The sequence below is a fragment of the Nanorana parkeri genome, unplaced genomic scaffold (genome assembly GCF_000935625.1).
Source record: "Nanorana parkeri isolate BGI_ZX_2015 unplaced genomic scaffold, ASM93562v1 scaffold758, whole genome shotgun sequence".
Taxonomy (NCBI): Eukaryota; Metazoa; Chordata; class Amphibia; order Anura; family Dicroglossidae; genus Nanorana; species Nanorana parkeri.
Genome location: NW_017307026.1, coordinates 497,481 through 515,618, shown reverse-complemented (window position 1 = coordinate 515,618; position 18,138 = coordinate 497,481). Strand labels below are relative to the sequence as shown.

At 41.6% G+C, this 18,138-nt stretch overlaps 1 protein-coding gene across 1 annotated transcript in view; it reads right to left on the bottom strand.

Annotated features, from left to right (window-relative positions):
- SENP1 (SUMO1/sentrin specific peptidase 1) overlaps positions 1-17,025 on the bottom strand; it is a 23,542-nt gene extending 6,517 nt beyond the window's left edge. The window contains exons 1-13 of the mRNA XM_018564528.1: positions 17,000-17,025; positions 12,084-12,187; positions 11,121-11,193; positions 10,564-10,741; positions 8,849-8,990; positions 6,088-6,191; positions 5,741-5,985; positions 5,133-5,187; positions 4,503-4,541; positions 4,309-4,393; positions 1,958-2,095; positions 963-1,094; positions 29-232 (exon numbers count right to left, since the gene is read on the bottom strand). Coding sequence (XP_018420030.1) covers positions 29-232; positions 963-1,094; positions 1,958-2,095; positions 4,309-4,393; positions 4,503-4,541; positions 5,133-5,187; positions 5,741-5,985; positions 6,088-6,191; positions 8,849-8,990; positions 10,564-10,741; positions 11,121-11,193; positions 12,084-12,187; positions 17,000-17,003 — 1,503 coding nt within the window. The 5' untranslated portion in view covers positions 17,004-17,025. The remainder of the gene's footprint in view (positions 1-28; positions 233-962; positions 1,095-1,957; positions 2,096-4,308; positions 4,394-4,502; positions 4,542-5,132; positions 5,188-5,740; positions 5,986-6,087; positions 6,192-8,848; positions 8,991-10,563; positions 10,742-11,120; positions 11,194-12,083; positions 12,188-16,999) is intronic.
- Between the last annotated feature and the right edge of the window lie 1,113 nt (positions 17,026-18,138).

Here is an 18,138-nt window from a genome sequence, read left to right as displayed (position 1 = left end):
ACAGAAAAAGAAGAAAGATCTTTCTTACAGCTAAACACCAATGAACTCCAAGATGAACTGGAACTAGTAAAATATCCGCAGAAAATACATCAACTTTTTTTGTCCACCGCTTCAGAGCTTGAAACCCAGCAGATTTTAGTTTTGGAAAAAAGAATGTGTTGAAAGCATGGACTTTAGGCAAACCTTTTCGTTTACTTCTTTCCATTAAAAGGTTCATAAAGAAATTTATGATCTGCATTACAAAAAAAAAAAAGATTACTTTTACAATTTTATTTACATGTTATCAAAATATTTTTTTGTGCCAAATTTGTATATGGTTGGTGTAGGAGTACAGGAAATAATAATTCACAAATTATAAAAGCAAAACTCAATTATATTTTGCAATATAACAAAACACTTTCAATTGTATATTAAGCAGGTCAAAAAGGAGCAAATAACTGGACTTATTTGTTACGTTTACACTTATCAAAAGGTCTGGATCACTTTTAAAGGACAAAATGTTTAAGCCGTGAATGTCACAATCACAGGTGATTAATAATTACCTTTAAAAACACACATGGGACAGGAAGATACTCCGGAAGTGAATGTTTAATGTAACATTCACTACTTTATAAATATCCCCCTTAAGGTTTCATACACCTGCCGCGATAATCGGCAGGTGTATGGGCAGCGTGCAACCTCTTCTACTGTAAGGTCACACGACATTAGTCTTCCAAGCATGCTTGAAAACCTGCTGAAAATCGTACGATCTTCGGCAGGTTAGTGGCGTGCTCGGGAGACGAGTGCCACACGGGCCAGTGTGCGCAAGAGCACACTGCCCGCTCAGCACTGCAATCATCGGAAGCCCTCCCCAAGATGGGCAGATCGTACAAAATTTTAATCACCTTACAACCATCGCACAACGAAAGGGTGTGTGTGTGGTAGTAGCCATGGTGTCTCTAGCCTAATTTCAGAAAACTTACCTCATCATTTAGCCAGTTTAAGCTATGAAGCGTCATGATATCTTTACGAGTAATTGTTAAGCGGAAACCTTCACTTATCACTTGATCTAGACTTCCACCAAATAGGGCACACTTAATTTCCCTTTCCATCTCCTTAAAAAAACAGAAGAGGGGAGTAAAATGGTGTTAAAGTGGTTATTTAAAATAAACATAGAATAAAGAAAGGACACACTGAATGATTCTTCAAAAAAAATAGCAATTTTTGGGGGCCTATTTGCAACAGTGCAAATAGGCCCAAAATATAACACTTAACTACTCGTATCTATGCATGTATAATATGAAAAAGCTGCAATAAAATAGGTATTCTAATAAAAAACAAAATCTTTAAGTTTGCAAAGGGTCTCAGTAAAAAAACAAAAAAGTAGTATTCAGCAAAAATTGATGCTGCATAGAAAACTCTCCACGTCTACAGGGGGTCTCAGAGCATCCTAGAGATTCATTCAATGTTTTGCAGTTGAATCTAAGTGCCAATTATGCACTTGAGATATTGCACATAAACAAAGGAGGTTGGGTATACGACTACAGGTGTGGAGGGATGTGCACAAGGTGAGTATGTAACCACGGGCCCCAAGAATGGGGAGGGGGAGAGGAGGGAGGTGTGTGGATATTGGGTGAATGGTTGCTGCATGGAACACCTGAGATGAATTGGTTGGGGCTTAGACTGCGGTCAATAGATGATCGCTCGAAAAGTCTCCAGTCAAAGAAAGGGAGAATGAATAGAATTGTTCCAGGTGGATGTTTGTTCTCTTTTTCTGTGTAACCTATGTAAGTTTTAGTGTATTTTTTTATAAGAACATTAAAGAATATACAAAACAAAATCACAGCTTTTAAATCAATTTGGCATGCTGGTGCAAGGTGTTCAGGAAATAGGACACTGGCCTAACTTAACTATACTGTTAAAAGTTGAACTAAGAGCATGGCTTTTTGAAGCACATAATCTAACAGCAGTAAGTTACCTGTGTAAGCTCTGGGAATTCTGGCTCCTCGTGGACACTCACTGGTGGTTTTGGAAGTAACGTAACAGGGATTTCTTTTTCAAGAGGTACGCGCAGTTTCAAATTGATATGGTCTTTTACAGGACATTCCTGCAGCCTCTAAGCATTTTTAAGACACAATTAATAAATAAAAAAAATTGATTAAACATATGTAGAAAACATATTTATTTAAAGACCAGAAGTTATTAGACAAGAATGAGATCAGAAATAAAATAAATAATTGCATACTGGCTACCAAATCTCAGCATTAGAACTCCAAAGTATCTATCTATAAAAAGGAGATTTCAGTATGATTTTATGACCGTGTTACTTGCTGTAATTTTATCCAGCTTGTGTAGTGTGAAGTATGTCCCTACTTTTGGCTGAGGAATTCCTATTGTATTGCCACCATGGCACTGTGGGCTTGTTAGAAGTGAAAGCATACCCTCATAAGCTTGAACAGAGAAAAGACAAAAAGCAGCTAGGGAGGAGTGAATCAATTTGTGAGAATCACTCTCTGGTCCATCTCAACTGGGGTGTATGGCAATACAACAACACATTTCAAGTTAACCTGGTAAAATGGATAAAACAACCATTTAGAACCTCTATCGCCTATGATGTCACTGCCTTAATAACGTTCCTTCTATACATGGTTATTAGGTTAGCACCTATTAAAAAAAAAAAAAAAAAAGGAGAATATAGCGTCCTTATATAGTGCTTGCCTCAAAACATACCTGAATGTAAATTATAGCAGGACAGATTTGCATAGAGTTAAAGGCAATGTCAAGTTTAAAAAACAAACAAAAAAACACGTTCTATCCCTGCATGCTCAGATTTATTTTTTTCTTATATCCCCTCTATTTACCCCAAAATCTTTTTGCAAGTGATGCTTGTGTAAACTTTAAGTTAGAGTAAAGATGACTAAACATTGTGGGGTGGAATGATGAATCAGTGGTTTCTTTCGTCAAAAATCTCTGCAAGAACACAGCAAATGCGAAACAGGAAGTTACTTCAGTCGTTCGTCAAAAATTGGTTGGTTAGTATGGCTAACAATTTCCGAAATTGACATTTGGTTATGCTTGATGGGGTATGTGAACTATAAATCGTACGGGGGTTCGTGGCAGAAATAAAAATTTCCGACCGAAACTCTATTCGTGTATAGCCACCTTAAGGCCTCATTCACACGAGAAAAGGCCAGCACGTACAGCTCCATGCATGGCGGTATCGGGCAGCTCCTGGGATGGACAGGTGTTGCGTGCGATTAGTACGCAGTCCCGGTCATTCTCTATGGGAGTAAGCGGCTATACGCCGCCCTACGCTCTCCCCAAGTGCAGGTCTGTGCCGGTGTCCCGGCTTGGATGCAGACAGGATCCATCCTGTCAGCGTACAAGTATGGACGTGCAGGGCGGGTGAGCGTAGGGCGGCGTACTCCCATAGAGAAGGACAGGGGCTGCGTACTAATCACACGCAGCACCTGTCCTTCCTGGGAGCTGCCGCATATGGGCGTGCATGCAGCTGTACGTGACAGCTTTTTTCTCTTGTGAATGAGGCCTAAGGCAGCACACACAAATAACACAGTAGTGATGTGCATGCACAATCAGCGCTGGCAGACGTTGCTGATGGTTACACCTGCTATAGTCCAGCGTACTGCAGGGGGCGGAGCCGTTACTGTCTAAGTGCTGACATCCAAGTTGAATAAGGCATCAATCCTAAGTGAGGCAGCTGCTACTGAACTTTCTGCAGGGTCCAGGGTAAATGAGTACTGCAACAAAAGCTGAATTTTTTTGTAGCTCGAGTTAAGCTATATATTTTAAAATGTATACATGGCCATTAGCATTGCACCGATACTAGTATAGAGACAGAGTATTTGGGCGGGTAGTCATACTCACCCAAATGCTGCCAATACTCATCCCGATACCAGGACTTCCAGAACCAGGAAGCTGGGGGAGAGGTAAATAGTCAACCCCCGGCTTCCTGATTAGCTGGGAAGCCTGCTCCATGCTCCCTCATCACCATGTGTAATGACTGGCCAATCAGGAAGCCGGGTGGTGAGCCATTACATGCCCCTGGCTTCCTGTTTGGCCAGAAAGCCAGCTCCATGCTTCTTTGTCACCTGGTGATGAGGGAGCATGGAGCCAGTCTCTAGGCTAATCAGGAAGCCGGGTGGCGACTCATTACATGTCGCCCGGCTTCCATAATGGGACTTCCGGTATCGGCGAGTACAGAAAAAAAAATATCTGTACTCGATACTGGGAGAAAGAAAAAAACAAACGATATCAGTGGATCCCTAACAGATATACAGATACATGCCAGAACTTTCTTATTAATGTCACCTGATTTTGAAGTTTTAATGCAATTGCTTTCTGCTCTTCTATTAGTCGCCGTCTTTCTCTTGCCCTTGAATCAAATACGCTGGTGCTGTAAATAAAGAAAGCAACCCACATCAGATCTGTACGTACACATACACACTTTACCTATAAAACTTGTCTAATAATCTGTAGAGATACACGCATATATAGATGCTTACATTTCTTTAATCCAGTGCTCTGCCTTCAAAAAAGGTCGGCTAATAAAAAATAAAAGAAAGTGCATTAGACAAAAATGACATTTGGTTTTGCAATCTAATTAAAGATAAATAGCATTAACTTGCTTTGGTTTCATTAATGGTTTATACAGAATGGGACAAAATGTCAGTCAATTAAATGTGGACAATTACCATTAAAATAGATATCTACCTATCTATAGATATCTATCTATATATACACACACTTGACCAAAGCATTCCGCCAACTCAGCCTGTCCCCGCTAGTCATACAGTTTAGCAGAAAATTGTTATACATCTCCACTGCAGCGGTCTAAGGTCCAGTAAATCATGATGACTATACACAGTGTATAGACGTGAGGACACTAAGGAAGACTCCAATGCTGCTGCATTGGAGGGAGTGTGGTCACAGCTGGCCAGCTCGGAGCTTTGGGCGAGTATAAATTATTTTAGAATCTAGACAAAAAGGAGTACTTAACTCTTGCAGTGGGGCTACCCTAGCACTGCAAGGATTAGGAAACCCGTTTTCCTGGAGTATTTCTCTGCTATACTTTGGAAAACAAATAAAACCACCACCAAGCTTGAAGTATTTGCATCCTTTGAGATGCAAGTTACCTGTGATATTCTTCATCTTTGCAAACTGAATCAATCACAATGACTGAGTCTTCATCTGGTCATAAAAAGAGAAATCATGTTAACATAAAACTAAAAAGAATGAATAATAGCATCAGTAAAAACACCAGATTCCATTTTATGTCACCCAGGTAAAATGGTATACACTAGTTTAGTCCCCAAGACACAGGTGACGTTCGACTAGCTTGCAGTTCTCCATATACTCTATAAACTGGCCTATTTAAAACATAGGCGATAACATCACACTTCCATACTTATTGACAATTTCAAGTCAATAATTTGACTATTGACAAAGTAAAGGGCACTGAAGCTACTATCTATACATCTGTATAAAACTGCTGCTTTTGTTTGCTGGTTTTTCCAAACGTTGGCCCTCTTTTCCTCTCATATTCCAAAGCCCCTTTACCTTTTTCTAATCTACTAGTCTAATACTCTACTTATAGTGACTTCAAAAATAGATTTGCTGGTTTTCTGACTGCATTTGCCCACCTTTTGAAGTTTCTTTTTCAATTAGGCCCCTATAGCATTAAGCATGTTGCACTATTGTGCCAAACAAAAATATGCCATTCACTAAAGTATATTTTTCTAACCTTCACTCTGCCCTTGGCTGGTATGACTCCGCTGTCCATGTAGCTGGTGCCTACTCAAGTCTCTGTTTTCACAGGTAGGTTTAAAATTTGTGGTATCACTTAACAGTGGTATGCATATCTGATCTGGTGGAGTTGAACTAAACAATGGCTGGCATAAAGTTTCCACATCCAAAGAAGGCTCTAAAGAGCTCACACTAGACGTGACAGGTGGAAAAGAAACACTGCTAGAACTTAAACACCGAGATCTGTAATAGACAAAACATACTCATTAGTGTAATTTCCACAGAAGCACAGTCTCTTCAACTGAGAGATGCAAGCAAAGTGAATACTCACACACAGTTACTTACACTTGGGAGGGGAGAAAAGATGTTGGCTTTGAAGAGAAAAAACTTCTTCCCGTCACTGCTTGCAGTAACTGTCGATAGAGTTCTTTCTCTTCTTCCCGTACAGTCTGTGAATAAGTTAAAGAGAAAGGTTATTAAGAGACAGGATTCCTACTGCTAATTTACCTACATGAGAGTGCAAAGGCTCATCAACACTAACAGGATTCAGCCCTATACATGGGCCTTAATCATTACAATTAAAAACTAGTACAAATCTTAAAATGGAGCAATCATCAGTAACATGTAAAAAAGACATGTTCCCTACATGCACGTCCCCGAAATGCTTAGAAGCTTTCGTATGCACCTTGCAATATCTACATGTATTGTAGCCAGCTACAATACATGTAGATATTGCAAGATATGTATGCAAGCCCGACCGATTACATCTACTGTGACAGGGAAACAATTTCCAATCAAACAGTAAATTACCTTTAACATCCGAAATATAGTGCATGTTATCATATGTACAGCATGTAAAGTTCAGTATCTTGGATGCACAATAAGGCCCTTGAGAGTTTGTATATGGGACTATTTTTGTGACAGCATGAATAAGAACATGCTCGGTCCCTCTAATGCTTCTAAGCATTTCAGGGATGTGCATGCTGTGAACATGTCGTCTTTTACATTTAAGGGTGTTAAACGTGTCCAGGTGCATGATAGGAGGTGGTGACCTCCGCTGTAAATGATTCGAATGGGAAATAAGGTGGATTTCGAAGTTACGGCACAGATCCCCCAGGGTCTTAATTGGGATTGGGATGTAAGCTTATATCGCAAATAACTGCTAAATGTATTATTCTTTCGATTAATTTTGTTTCCTGAACAATTGAATGTTTCTCATACAAAAGCTTTGTTTGTGAACAGGAGTGCCCCTTTTAAAAGCCATTTTTAGTTGCAGACTAGATGTTTCTTGCGCCCTCTTTTTTTTTTATAGGATACATGATACATTTTATCCTTTTACCAACTGATTCATTAGTTGCATATTGATATATATTATCCCTTGCCATTTTAGAATTTATTTACTTACATTTTTTGTCATTACCTAGAGATGCAGGGGTTCATTTGTATTTCAGATCCTTTGATCGGGGCGTGGGAATGGGTGTTACTGATGATTGCTCTAGTTAAAGATTTCCACTGCTTGTTTTTAAATGCTATGATTAAGGCCCATGTAAAGGGCTGAAACATGTTAGCTTTTTTTGTTTGTGGTTTTTAATGCCTTAAGTAATAACGCCTGTAATAAGAGTGGATCCTCTGTGTGCCAGTTTTCTACAAAGCACTTCATAGGGTCAGGCAGAGACAGTTCCAACCAGATTACTGGTATAGGAAGTTGAGCAGCTTTGATTTGTTCGTTTTCTCTTCCTGTATGTCCAGGGAAGAGAAAAAAGCCTTTAACAAAATTATCACCATCTCCCAAGTGCCACTTCAATTTAGAAGCCCTGGAAGCACATTCCACTTGCAGATGCTCATCTGAAGAAGAGTCAGGTCAGGAACCTGGCTCTTTTGAGATCAATTTCAGATTCTGCCACTGGAATCACCTTGCTTGCTGCTGAAGCAGCAGGAACAGCTGCAATGGCTTGCAAAATGAGAAGGAAGGTTGAGGCCAGCCAAAAGCGGACTCAAGGATTGTAAGGTAGAAAATAACTGTTCCTAAACCAGTCAGTCACAAATGTCACCTGTCAGCATGACCGGACTATAGCCTTGCAATTTATGTTAACATTTTTTGGGGACAGATAGAGCTTTCTTTTGGTAGTATATAAAATCACTACAGGGGGGGGTTATTTTTTTACTATATAATAAAAAAAAAGTACAGTAAATTTAAAAAAAAAAAAGAGTTTCCCAAACATCTATTCTTACCCATATTTTTTCTTAAACATAAAAGACGGGGTCACATCGGCTAAATAGACACCAAACATGTCAAGCCTTAAAATTGAGTGCGCCTGCAAAATCGCAAAAAACTACCACACTGAAAATTGGTCATAGGCGAGGCTTAAAACGCTTTTACCGCTCATCAGTTTAGTGTTATCAGTAATTAATGGCCTTAAAATTATAGCTCACACTCCGACGTTCGCTGTTATATGTAACATGTGCGGCACAATAGGCGCAATCGTTTTGCGCATCTGCATGTGGGGGGCGGAGGACCCCCACATGCAGAAATTGCAATATTTTTTAATGCTTATTTTTTTTTATGATTCTTTAATTTTTGTATTACTTTTTTTTTTTTTTTTTTTTTTTACACAACTTTATTGCTATCACATTAGGAGAGGCCAAGAAGCCCATGACAGGTCCTCTTTAAAAAAAATCACATCAGGGGTCGCCAAGACCCCTGTCACCTAGGGACCCCCAGAGAAGCTGATGAAGCAGAGATCTGCTTCATCAGCTTCTGTAGCTGGAAAGTGACACTGAATGCAATGTAATAGACATCACTTCCTGCATTCCGGGACTGGAGAGTAGATCAAAGATAGATCGTGTAATGACCTCCATTTTATCTCCTGTCACAGAGGATCTCGGGACCGGCAACAGCAGTGACAGCTGCTGGTAATACAAGCGATCGGGCGTCTCGAGATGCTCGATCGCTTGAATGTAAAGCTCCCGGCCGGCCGTGTAATTACAACGGGCGGGAAGCTGCACGTCGGGCTCCGCCGTCCTCTCGTCACAGACGAGCGGACGTATGTATGTATGTAAAAAGGTAGTTATGCACACACGAGTAGAAAACAAAATATTCACTTACTTCTTCTACGGTACTAAGTTGTCGTCTTTGCATCTTTTTTGGGCTACAACGGCTAGCTGTACTCCATGGGGTTGAACATGTGGCATTCTTAATAGGAAAGGACTTCTCAAAGGCTGAACTGAACGTGTGATTTGGCTTTCCACTACACAAAAAAGGACAAAAATAAATAAAATTGCAAGCTTATACCCTGGGTGGAAAAGCATAAAGTAATCCATTGTGCTTATTATTTCACTGCTTGTAAAAGGTTTAAAGTGCAAGCCCAGTTTCTCACCAAATGGGAGGGGAAAAAAAATTACCCCCCACAAATCTGTACCCTCTTCCCCTCCCCCACTGGCCTTACCTTTGTTTAAAGCACGGTCCCCTTCCCCCGCCGCAGCTGGTGTACCGTCTATACACACAAGTGAGCATTTTGAATTACGCTCGCAAAGGCGAGCACTCATAGCTAGGAAATGCTTCTCATTGGCAAGTGTGGTCAGGTGACCGTGCTGACCAATAAGCATTCGCCATTTGCAAGTGCAATTGAAAATGCTCACTGCAGTGCTGAGGTTTTGTGCACGGTGTATGGGCAGTACACCGGCTGCCGCGGGGGGAGGGGGCTTCGAAGTAAAGACTAGCAGGCACAGATTTGTGGGGGTAATTTCAGTTTCCACATTTGGTGAGAAACTAGAATTACCCTTTAACAACCTAAGCAACTGCGCTTCAGTTGACAGTATGTTTAACCGGAAAATACACAAACACATCCTTTAAAAGTGACTGAAATAATATGATAAATCGCTTCAAGTGACATTAACTCAGGAGTTAAATCTAAAAAAAAAACCAAAAACATTCAAGTACCCAAACTATCAACAATAATGTATCTTATTTGTGTATCACTCGGCTGTAGATCCTCAAATCATCTCTGAATTGGTGCCGACACTGTCCTTTAGGGATGCACAGATACCGATACTAGTATCGGTGGCAATACCGAGTATTTGCTATACTTAACCCCGATAAGGAACTTCCAGTCAGAGGGAGATTTCCACTGACTAACAGTGATGCAAAGAAACATGGAGCTGGCTTCTCGGCCCATTGGGAAGCGGGGCGGCCAGTAATGACTCGCCACCGCTGGCTTCCTGATTGGCCGAGAAGCTGACTCCATGCTGTTTCGCCGGCTTAATGCTAATTGGCCAGGAATCCGGCTGCCCGGCCAATCAGTATCAAGCCGGCCAAACAGCTTGGAGCCGGCTTGTGGTGAAGATTAGAGAAAAAGTAAAGGGAATTTTGTAATACCTTATTTTACTGAAAGACACTGGTGGCCCCTGCACTCCTCTAAAAGACAGCTTTACATTAAGATGAGTAACATCAATTTAATGTTCAGAACCCAACATCTCCCAAAGGATGCAAATCTTAAAGCTGAACTTAAAGATAAACAAATAGACTAAATACACAAGACATGTGTAATTGAACTTAAATCATGTTGTGCTTTGTGTATTTTTTCCATTCAGATTTCTGCAGTAATCAAGTTTGAAATACTTCCTTTGGCCAGGAGCTTCCTGTAATCAAGGGCACCCCCGCCCCCCTCAGGCTATGTGAAGCAAAAGGGAGGTCACTGCTACATTTACAAGGTAATAACTAGGTTTGCAAAGTCATATGGTGCCCAGAATTGGGCATTAAATGATATGTATGGCATGAGAAAATATTTTTCAATGGCAAATAAGGCGTCAGATAATACATACCTTAATGTTCGGGTTTCTGTATGGGCTATCTGTGCTGGTCTTTGCTTTTGAGAGAACGCAAACTGTGCTGGGAATATAGAAGAATGTCCATTGCCATTCTGTTTAGCTCGAAGGAAATCAACGAACGGAGCAGATGTTGTATTAACAGACATTGCTTTCGTCTCTGTCTTTAATGTTTCTAAGGGTTAATAAAACAAATAAGCTTATATTACATTAGGAGAATGCTATATGAAAATGTTTTCCTATTAATAATTTCCTATTATTAAGGATGATTACCAAAGAATTGTATCGAACGAATAAGCACACTTGAACTGAGCCTGACAAGAATTCATATTCTGCAGATCTCACTCCTGGTATCCCAAATACAGGCTGTATTAATCACCCCCACTTATCTCTAGGTCAGGATTATTATAATCTAACATGCTTTTGTTTAAAAATATATGAAAAAACTGTTTTGGCAAAGGACTAAAAGATCCTGCAGTTTCTTCTAATTCATAACATACTGTATATCAGCATAGCAAATCCACACCATGAAAAACAAAGAAAAAGTATTTTACCTGAATGGAAGAGGGGTTTATGAAGGGACTTTATGATAGGTCTTTCAAATCGTCTAGGAAGCACAGGAGTGCACTAGAAAAGAACAGAAGCCTTTTAAGAAAAAACTACATATGTGTTTTTTAAGAGAGTATACGTGACAAAAGGCCTAGGATTAGTATCAATGCCTTATAAAGCAGGTATACAAGCATGAATGTAACAGTACTGAAGCAGCAGCCTGCTATTTGGCACTCAAACTGGCTAACTCCAGTATATTGAGATGTATTAAAATACCATTTACCAATGATACAGAAGTTTACATACATTATATATACACACACACATATACAGGTGAAACTCGAATAATTAGAATATCGTGCAAAGTTCATTTATTTCACTAATGCAACTTAAAAGGTGAACTAATATATGAAATAGACTCATTACATGCAAAGCAAGATAATTCAAGCCGTGATTTGTCATAATTGTGATGATTATGGCTTACAGCTCATGAAAACCCCAAGAACCCCAAATCCACAACCTCAAAAAAGTAGATTACATGCAATCAATAAAACAAGGATTGTACATAGAACAATATCGGACCTCTGAAAAGTACAAGCATGCATATGTACTCAGTACTTGGTTTGGGCCCCTTTTGCAGCACTTACTGCAATTACTTTTGCACGATATTCTAATTATTCGAGTTTCACCTGTACATACATACATCCATCAATGTCCATTGATGTCAATGGAAAGGCATGTGGGTTAAAATGCATGCGTTTAAATGTGTCCATAGCTGCTAAAAGGGTAGCACTTGTACCTTGCAGCTATGGTTTCAGGGTATAAATCTTACCAAAGGCAGAGACATTAGCTTAGGAGAACCTCTAAAGGACAAGGACTCATGTGAAGGAATCTCTATATCCTTTCAAGTATTGTAATATTTTGGTCCCACATACATTTTGGGGAAAACAAAATGAAAACATGCAAACCTCATAGTTGTATGTAGAGAAAGAATCTTGTGCGGAGTCTTTAAAATGTGCTGTACACTTAGAATTGTATTCACTCTCCCAGACCATTTCTTTCATTTCTTCATCTATAGAGGAAAAAAAAAAATCACACATGGCAAATTTAAAATGTGGCATATCTTTGAACAAAACCAATTTTAATGATTCTACAAGCAGATTTAAAACCAAAACTGTTTTTTTTTTAATATACTGAAGTTCTGTAGCGTTGCGAACCAAGGTTTTTTCGGCCACCATGGTGCAATAAGGATGAGGGTTACTCGCTCCTGTGCCAGTTTCGACAAGACTTTCGGGATCAGCCTGACAGGGGGGAAAAGCATGAGCTAGAGGAAAAGTCCAGGGGTGGACAAAGGCGTCCACGCCCAGGGCACCATCGCCTGGGCACAGGGAGAAGAATTTGTTCACCTTCCTGTTCTCCCTGGAGGCGAAGAGGTCTACCACCGGACCCCCCATAATTCTGCCAGTGAGCGAAAAATCTGTTCGTTCAGTGACCATTCTGATTGAAGAATCTGTCGCCTCCTGAGGAAGTCGGCTAGAGAATTCAAAGTTCCCTTGAGGTGGACTGCCGTGAGGGACAGAAGGTTGTCCTCCGCCCATAGTAGAATACTCTCCGCTAGGGCCTGCAGGGCTCGGGATCTCGTGCCTCCCTGCCTGTTTATGTAGGCAACTGCTGTGGAATTGTCCGATAGGACCGACACATGGGAGCCCCGCAATGCCCCTACGAAGTGCAGCAGAGCAAGTTCGACCGCTTCGAGCTCTCTCAAGTTCGAGAATTTTGGACTCCAAGAGTGGCTCCACATTCCCTGGGTCAAGTCCTCTTGGCAGTGGGCACCCCAACCCCAGGAACTGGCGTCTGTGGTGAGTCACCTGCTTTGGTACACTCCACAGCCTGCCTGCGGACAAGTTCCTCGGTTCCAGCCACCAGTTGAGGGATGCCTTTACAGGCCCTGGAATCTGGACTTGTTTGTCCAGTTCTTCCCGCTCCCCACCCCACTGTTGTGGGAGGAATGACTGGAGCATCCTTGAGTGAAGCTTGGCCCAAGTGACTGCAGGAATTGCCAAGGTCATTAGGCCCAGCAGGCGCATTATATCCCTGAGGGATACCACTTGCGAAAGATACAGCGAGAGGGTTTGCTGCGCAATCTTCCCCGTTTCTCCTCCAGGAGGAACAGGCGGGATAGAGAGGTATCTATTTGGAACCCAAGGTAGGTAAGGAAGCGGGAGGGTTGCATTTGGGATTTTTCCAGATTGATTAACCAACCCAGCTTTTGTAAGTGGATGGTGGCTAGGCTCAGGTTCTTTTGCAAGGTTTCCTGAGTGGCTGAAGAAAAGCAGGTCGTCTAAGTACGGGATGACCTCTATCCCCAGATGTCTCAGAGGCACCGGCGCGTCTGCCAGAACCTTTGTGAAAATTCTGGGTGCCGATGAGAGGCCAAAAGGGAGTGCCCTGTACTGGTAGTGTGCGACTCCTTGGGGGCATAGGATAGCGAAACTTAGGAGCTTTTGCGATTGGTCTCTGATTGGGATATGGAGGTAAGCTTCCCTTAAATCTACCGTTGCTAAAAAGACCATCGGTGATAGAAGGTTCCTTACCGAGTAGATCGATTCCATTCGGAATCGTTTGTATCGTACCACTTTGTTCAGTGGCTTTAGGTTGAGAATCAACCCGACCTTCCCAGACGTTTTTTTTCCTCAGAAAAAGGTGGGAATAACACCCTCTTCCCTGTTCGTCCCTTGGCACTGGGCAGATAACCTTCTGATCTAGCAGGTTCTGTAATGCCATGACCATGGTCTGGGCTTTCTCTGGGTTCCTGGAAAGGTGCGTAATTGATAGCTCGATTCTGTAACCGCATTGCAGCAGGATCAGAATGAAACCATTGGTTGTTATCTCCTGCCACCGAGGGAGGAATCCCCTGAGCCTTCCCCCCACCAGGGCTGGGCCATCATTGAGGTTTAGTTTGGGCGGGGGGAAAACGAAACCCGCCTTTCCCTTTCTTGAAGGCCCATTTCTTACCTTGGTCACTTTGTTCCCCCTCTTATGAGGCTGGGAACGTTGACCTGCCGGTTCACTTCTATTCCCATACCGCTATGAGAGGGACCTTTCAATGCCCCTAGCTGGGAATTGCCAATTCGAGTACCTCAGGTCCCGCCTGTCGCCGTTCAGTCGTGGAGAGGGCAGCTTGGAGCCGACACAACTGGAGGATGGTTGCCCTCTTAGAAGAGGGAAACCTACAGGACAGGTTCACCCAAGTGGGTAGGACAGGGTGGGGGCTGTCCTGGGAAGGAAACTGCTCCGGTATCCCGAGACCGCTGGCCCCCAGGAAGGGGATACCTGACGCAGTAGGCCCCTGCCACGTGCACGCAGGCCTATGAAAAACAAGAACATTTCCCAATGCACCTGTTTAGGCCAAGGAAACACAAATAACTGAGGCATGCCAGTACTAGGCGCCTTTTTATTTGGTGTATGATGCGTTTCCTGTTTCAGGTGGGAGGAGACTATCTCTCAGATGCTGTCCCGGAAGATTACTTGGGAAAAAAAGGGAAACAATTCTGACAGGCAGGTGGAAGCATTTATGACAGATGTCCCATCAAGCGGTCTATAAATAGAAAAAATTGCTGGACGAATATCTGCGGACATTCCTTATAGGTAGGGCTGCACCAAACGGTTTATTTTCAAAATCGATTAGTTAGCCGATTATTACGTTCGGTTAATCGGATAAAAAAAAAAAGAAAATGCAATAATTCATTACACAGCACAATACAGAACACCACCAGCTATAGAGGAATACAACAAATCCCAGCAACAGTACATTATACAGCACAATGCAGAATACCACCAGCTATAGGAAGAATACAACAAATCCCAGCAATAGTACATTAAAGCTGGCGGTATTCTGCATTGCGCTGTATAATGTATTCTTACTGAGATTTGTTGTATTCCTCTATAGCTGGTGGTATTCTGCGTGCATTGCGCCACTGTATAATGTATTCTTACTGGGATTTGTTGTATTCCTCTATAGCTGGTGGTATTCTGCATTGCACTGTATAACCATTATACAGCACAATGCAGAATACCACCAGCTATAGAGTAATACAACAAATCCCAGCAATACAATATAAATACAGTGTATATTATATTGTTGGGATTTGTATTTCTCTACAGCTGACGGTACATATACAGTGCAATGTACCATCAGCTATCGAGGAATACAACAGTTCCCACTATCCCAGCAAAACATTAAAATAATCCAATCGCTGTGTGTTGGGGCAGGGGGGTTCGGTCGCAGGCACTCTTACTTTTAGATGCGGGATTGTAGGCCTGTCAGGTGCCATTCCCCCTCGATCGTCGTCAGGGAGCTCAGAGCGGGGAGGAGAGGAGCCGTGTCCTCTGGTGCGCGGCGCAAGAGGCGTGTCTGGTGCACGGCGTACGACTCAGGTCGTGTGTGGAGCCACGAGCAGGGTAAACTAAATCGATGATGGAAAACATTGACAACGTTTTCCATCGTCGATTTTAATCGACTACATTGATTATTGTTGCAGCTCGTCTTATAGGAAAACCATGACACATGATACAGACAACAAAAAACCTGACAGACGTAACCCCTCACCATAAAAGTAAAAAAAAAAAAAAATAAGGAAGGTGGTCACTACTTTACCCTACTGAACATTCAGCTAAAAAAACAAAGTAAGTGCAATCCAGTAACCTGGCTAATAGCTGGACAGATTACATTGACAGCTTGGTGTTCCTGCACCGATGCTTGATGCACCTGGCCGCAGCCTCCAAGACTCTGAGCTATTTGAAGACAGAACTGGAGTTGAGAACAGAAGTTCCACTTTAAAAGAAACCTGTACAGAGAGACGCCTACAGGGGCTGTCATAGCTGACCTCTCAAGAATACAAGTTTGCGGTTGGCCTTTGGTTTTAGTACGTTTAAGTCATCGAGCAGACATGAAGGTTAGAATGAAGGTGGCGTCAAATCTCATGAACTGCATACACAGTAATTGCCTCAAAGTAAAAAAGTAATTGGAAATTAATTTCAAACAGTGCCTTCAGACTGATAGGTCAGCATTGGCAACCTCCACACCTCACTTTCTTTGCTTTAAGACAGTGCAGCAAAGGGACAGACCAGAGATCCAGCTATGCTGGCAGTGTAACATTTAGAGGCCATTCACACTTCACATGTGTGGTGCTATGCAAGAACATGCATGTTGCTGCAACACACTAAATGTGCCAACATTTTGTGGTGCCATTTGTAACTGCACCCAAAAACACTTACACTGCAGTGCATGATAACAGACTACAGTGCCAAGTCAGACGTGTCTATTCTGGGGCACTGCATTAATGTGTGCCGTCACGTGTTAACATGCATTGCATTGAAGAGGAACTTTACCCAGATCTTTAAAATAACAAACACACCTTTAGAAATGTTTAGTAATGACAATCTACAAACACATACTTCTAATTGCCAGCTTTTTATCCTTGCATACCTTATTTATCTTTTCTTGCTTATTCTTCTCACAGTGGCCATTTTCACTAACGGCAGATCAATATATCTCCCTTTACTTCCTGGAACTCTGGCACTAGGACATGTGACCATACACTTCTCAGGGAAGGAAAATGTGGTGAAAACTCATGAGATTACAGAATAGACCTCCCAGCAAAACATTGCTGATGTAACCTTACCAGGATGCACTGCTTTGGCACATCACATCATCTGTGCCAAAGAGAACCAGGAAGTGGAAGAACTCTATTTGTAAGTAAACGAAAAACAGGTTTGTTTAACTAATGAATGCAAGATTATTTTATAGCTGCATGCTGATGTGAAAGGGGCTAAAGGTCCACTGTAAGGCAGCCCATTCAAATGAGTGTCAAATATTACTTACCCATGTTAACTTTTAGGTCATCCCTGGGATCACAATGTAACTTTCTAATGTCTGCAAAGTGAAAAAAATAAATAAATAAAAACCGGGCAAATACAATTGATATACCAAAAAAAGCATATTCAGTACAATAAGATGGATTAGCTGGTACAATGACAGAGGTTTAATGTTGATTATTGTAAAAGTAGTGAACTTGAGGGCCAAAATATGCATGCATTATACAATCTAGGGGGAGATCAACTGGGTGAATCAACGATCAAGAATAATCTGGGCCTACTGGAAGATACAGTGGTTTGCAAAGTATTACCACCTGGAATTAAAATGTATTTTTTGGGGGGTTTGTATCATTTGATTTACACAACAGGCCTACCACTTTGAAGATGCAAAATGTGTTTTATGGTCATATAAACAACAAAAAACAAAACAAAATGTGAGAGTGCATAACGATTCACCCCCCTCCCCAAAGTCAATACCTTGTAGAGCCAAGCTTTTGCACCAGTTACAGCTGCAAGCTTCTTGGAGAAACATTTCCTATACAATGTTTTATTACCTGCGCTACAAAGAATGTTGTTTATTCAATTCAATGTAATGCATGTCAAGTTCAATACGTGGGGTGTACCACACGGCACCTCTGAACCAGGATTGGTGAGCACTATTGTGATAGTATTAATCCAAAAGCACTCTACGTTTCAAATGTGTCTTGTCATTTTAGAGACATGCATAGAGGAGACATGCGTTGTCTTTTTATGGATTGAAAGAGTGCTACCCATTCCTAGAGGAGGGGATGTCTACAGAAAACAGCTACAACGTGAGGCCCTGTAGATCTTCAAGTTGAACACTCGGATATCACAGGGTCTCAACCATCGGTGGCACATTAGTTTAAATCTTAGATAATGTATTGTTGTCAGAGTACCCTGATGGTGATATTTTACGGTCTTATGGGCGCCTTTTACTTTATATTGTAACTACAATTAAATAGATCTGCTCTATGGCACCACTAGAAATATTTTCTCTTAATATTTATTAAATGCGTTTCACAAGACGTTGCTGGATGCCTTAGCCTGAGGCATGTGTTTTTCAAATTGTTAGGTCTAGAACACAATGCCTCAAAGATATGATTGGGAAGCACTCCCTCTTCAGTA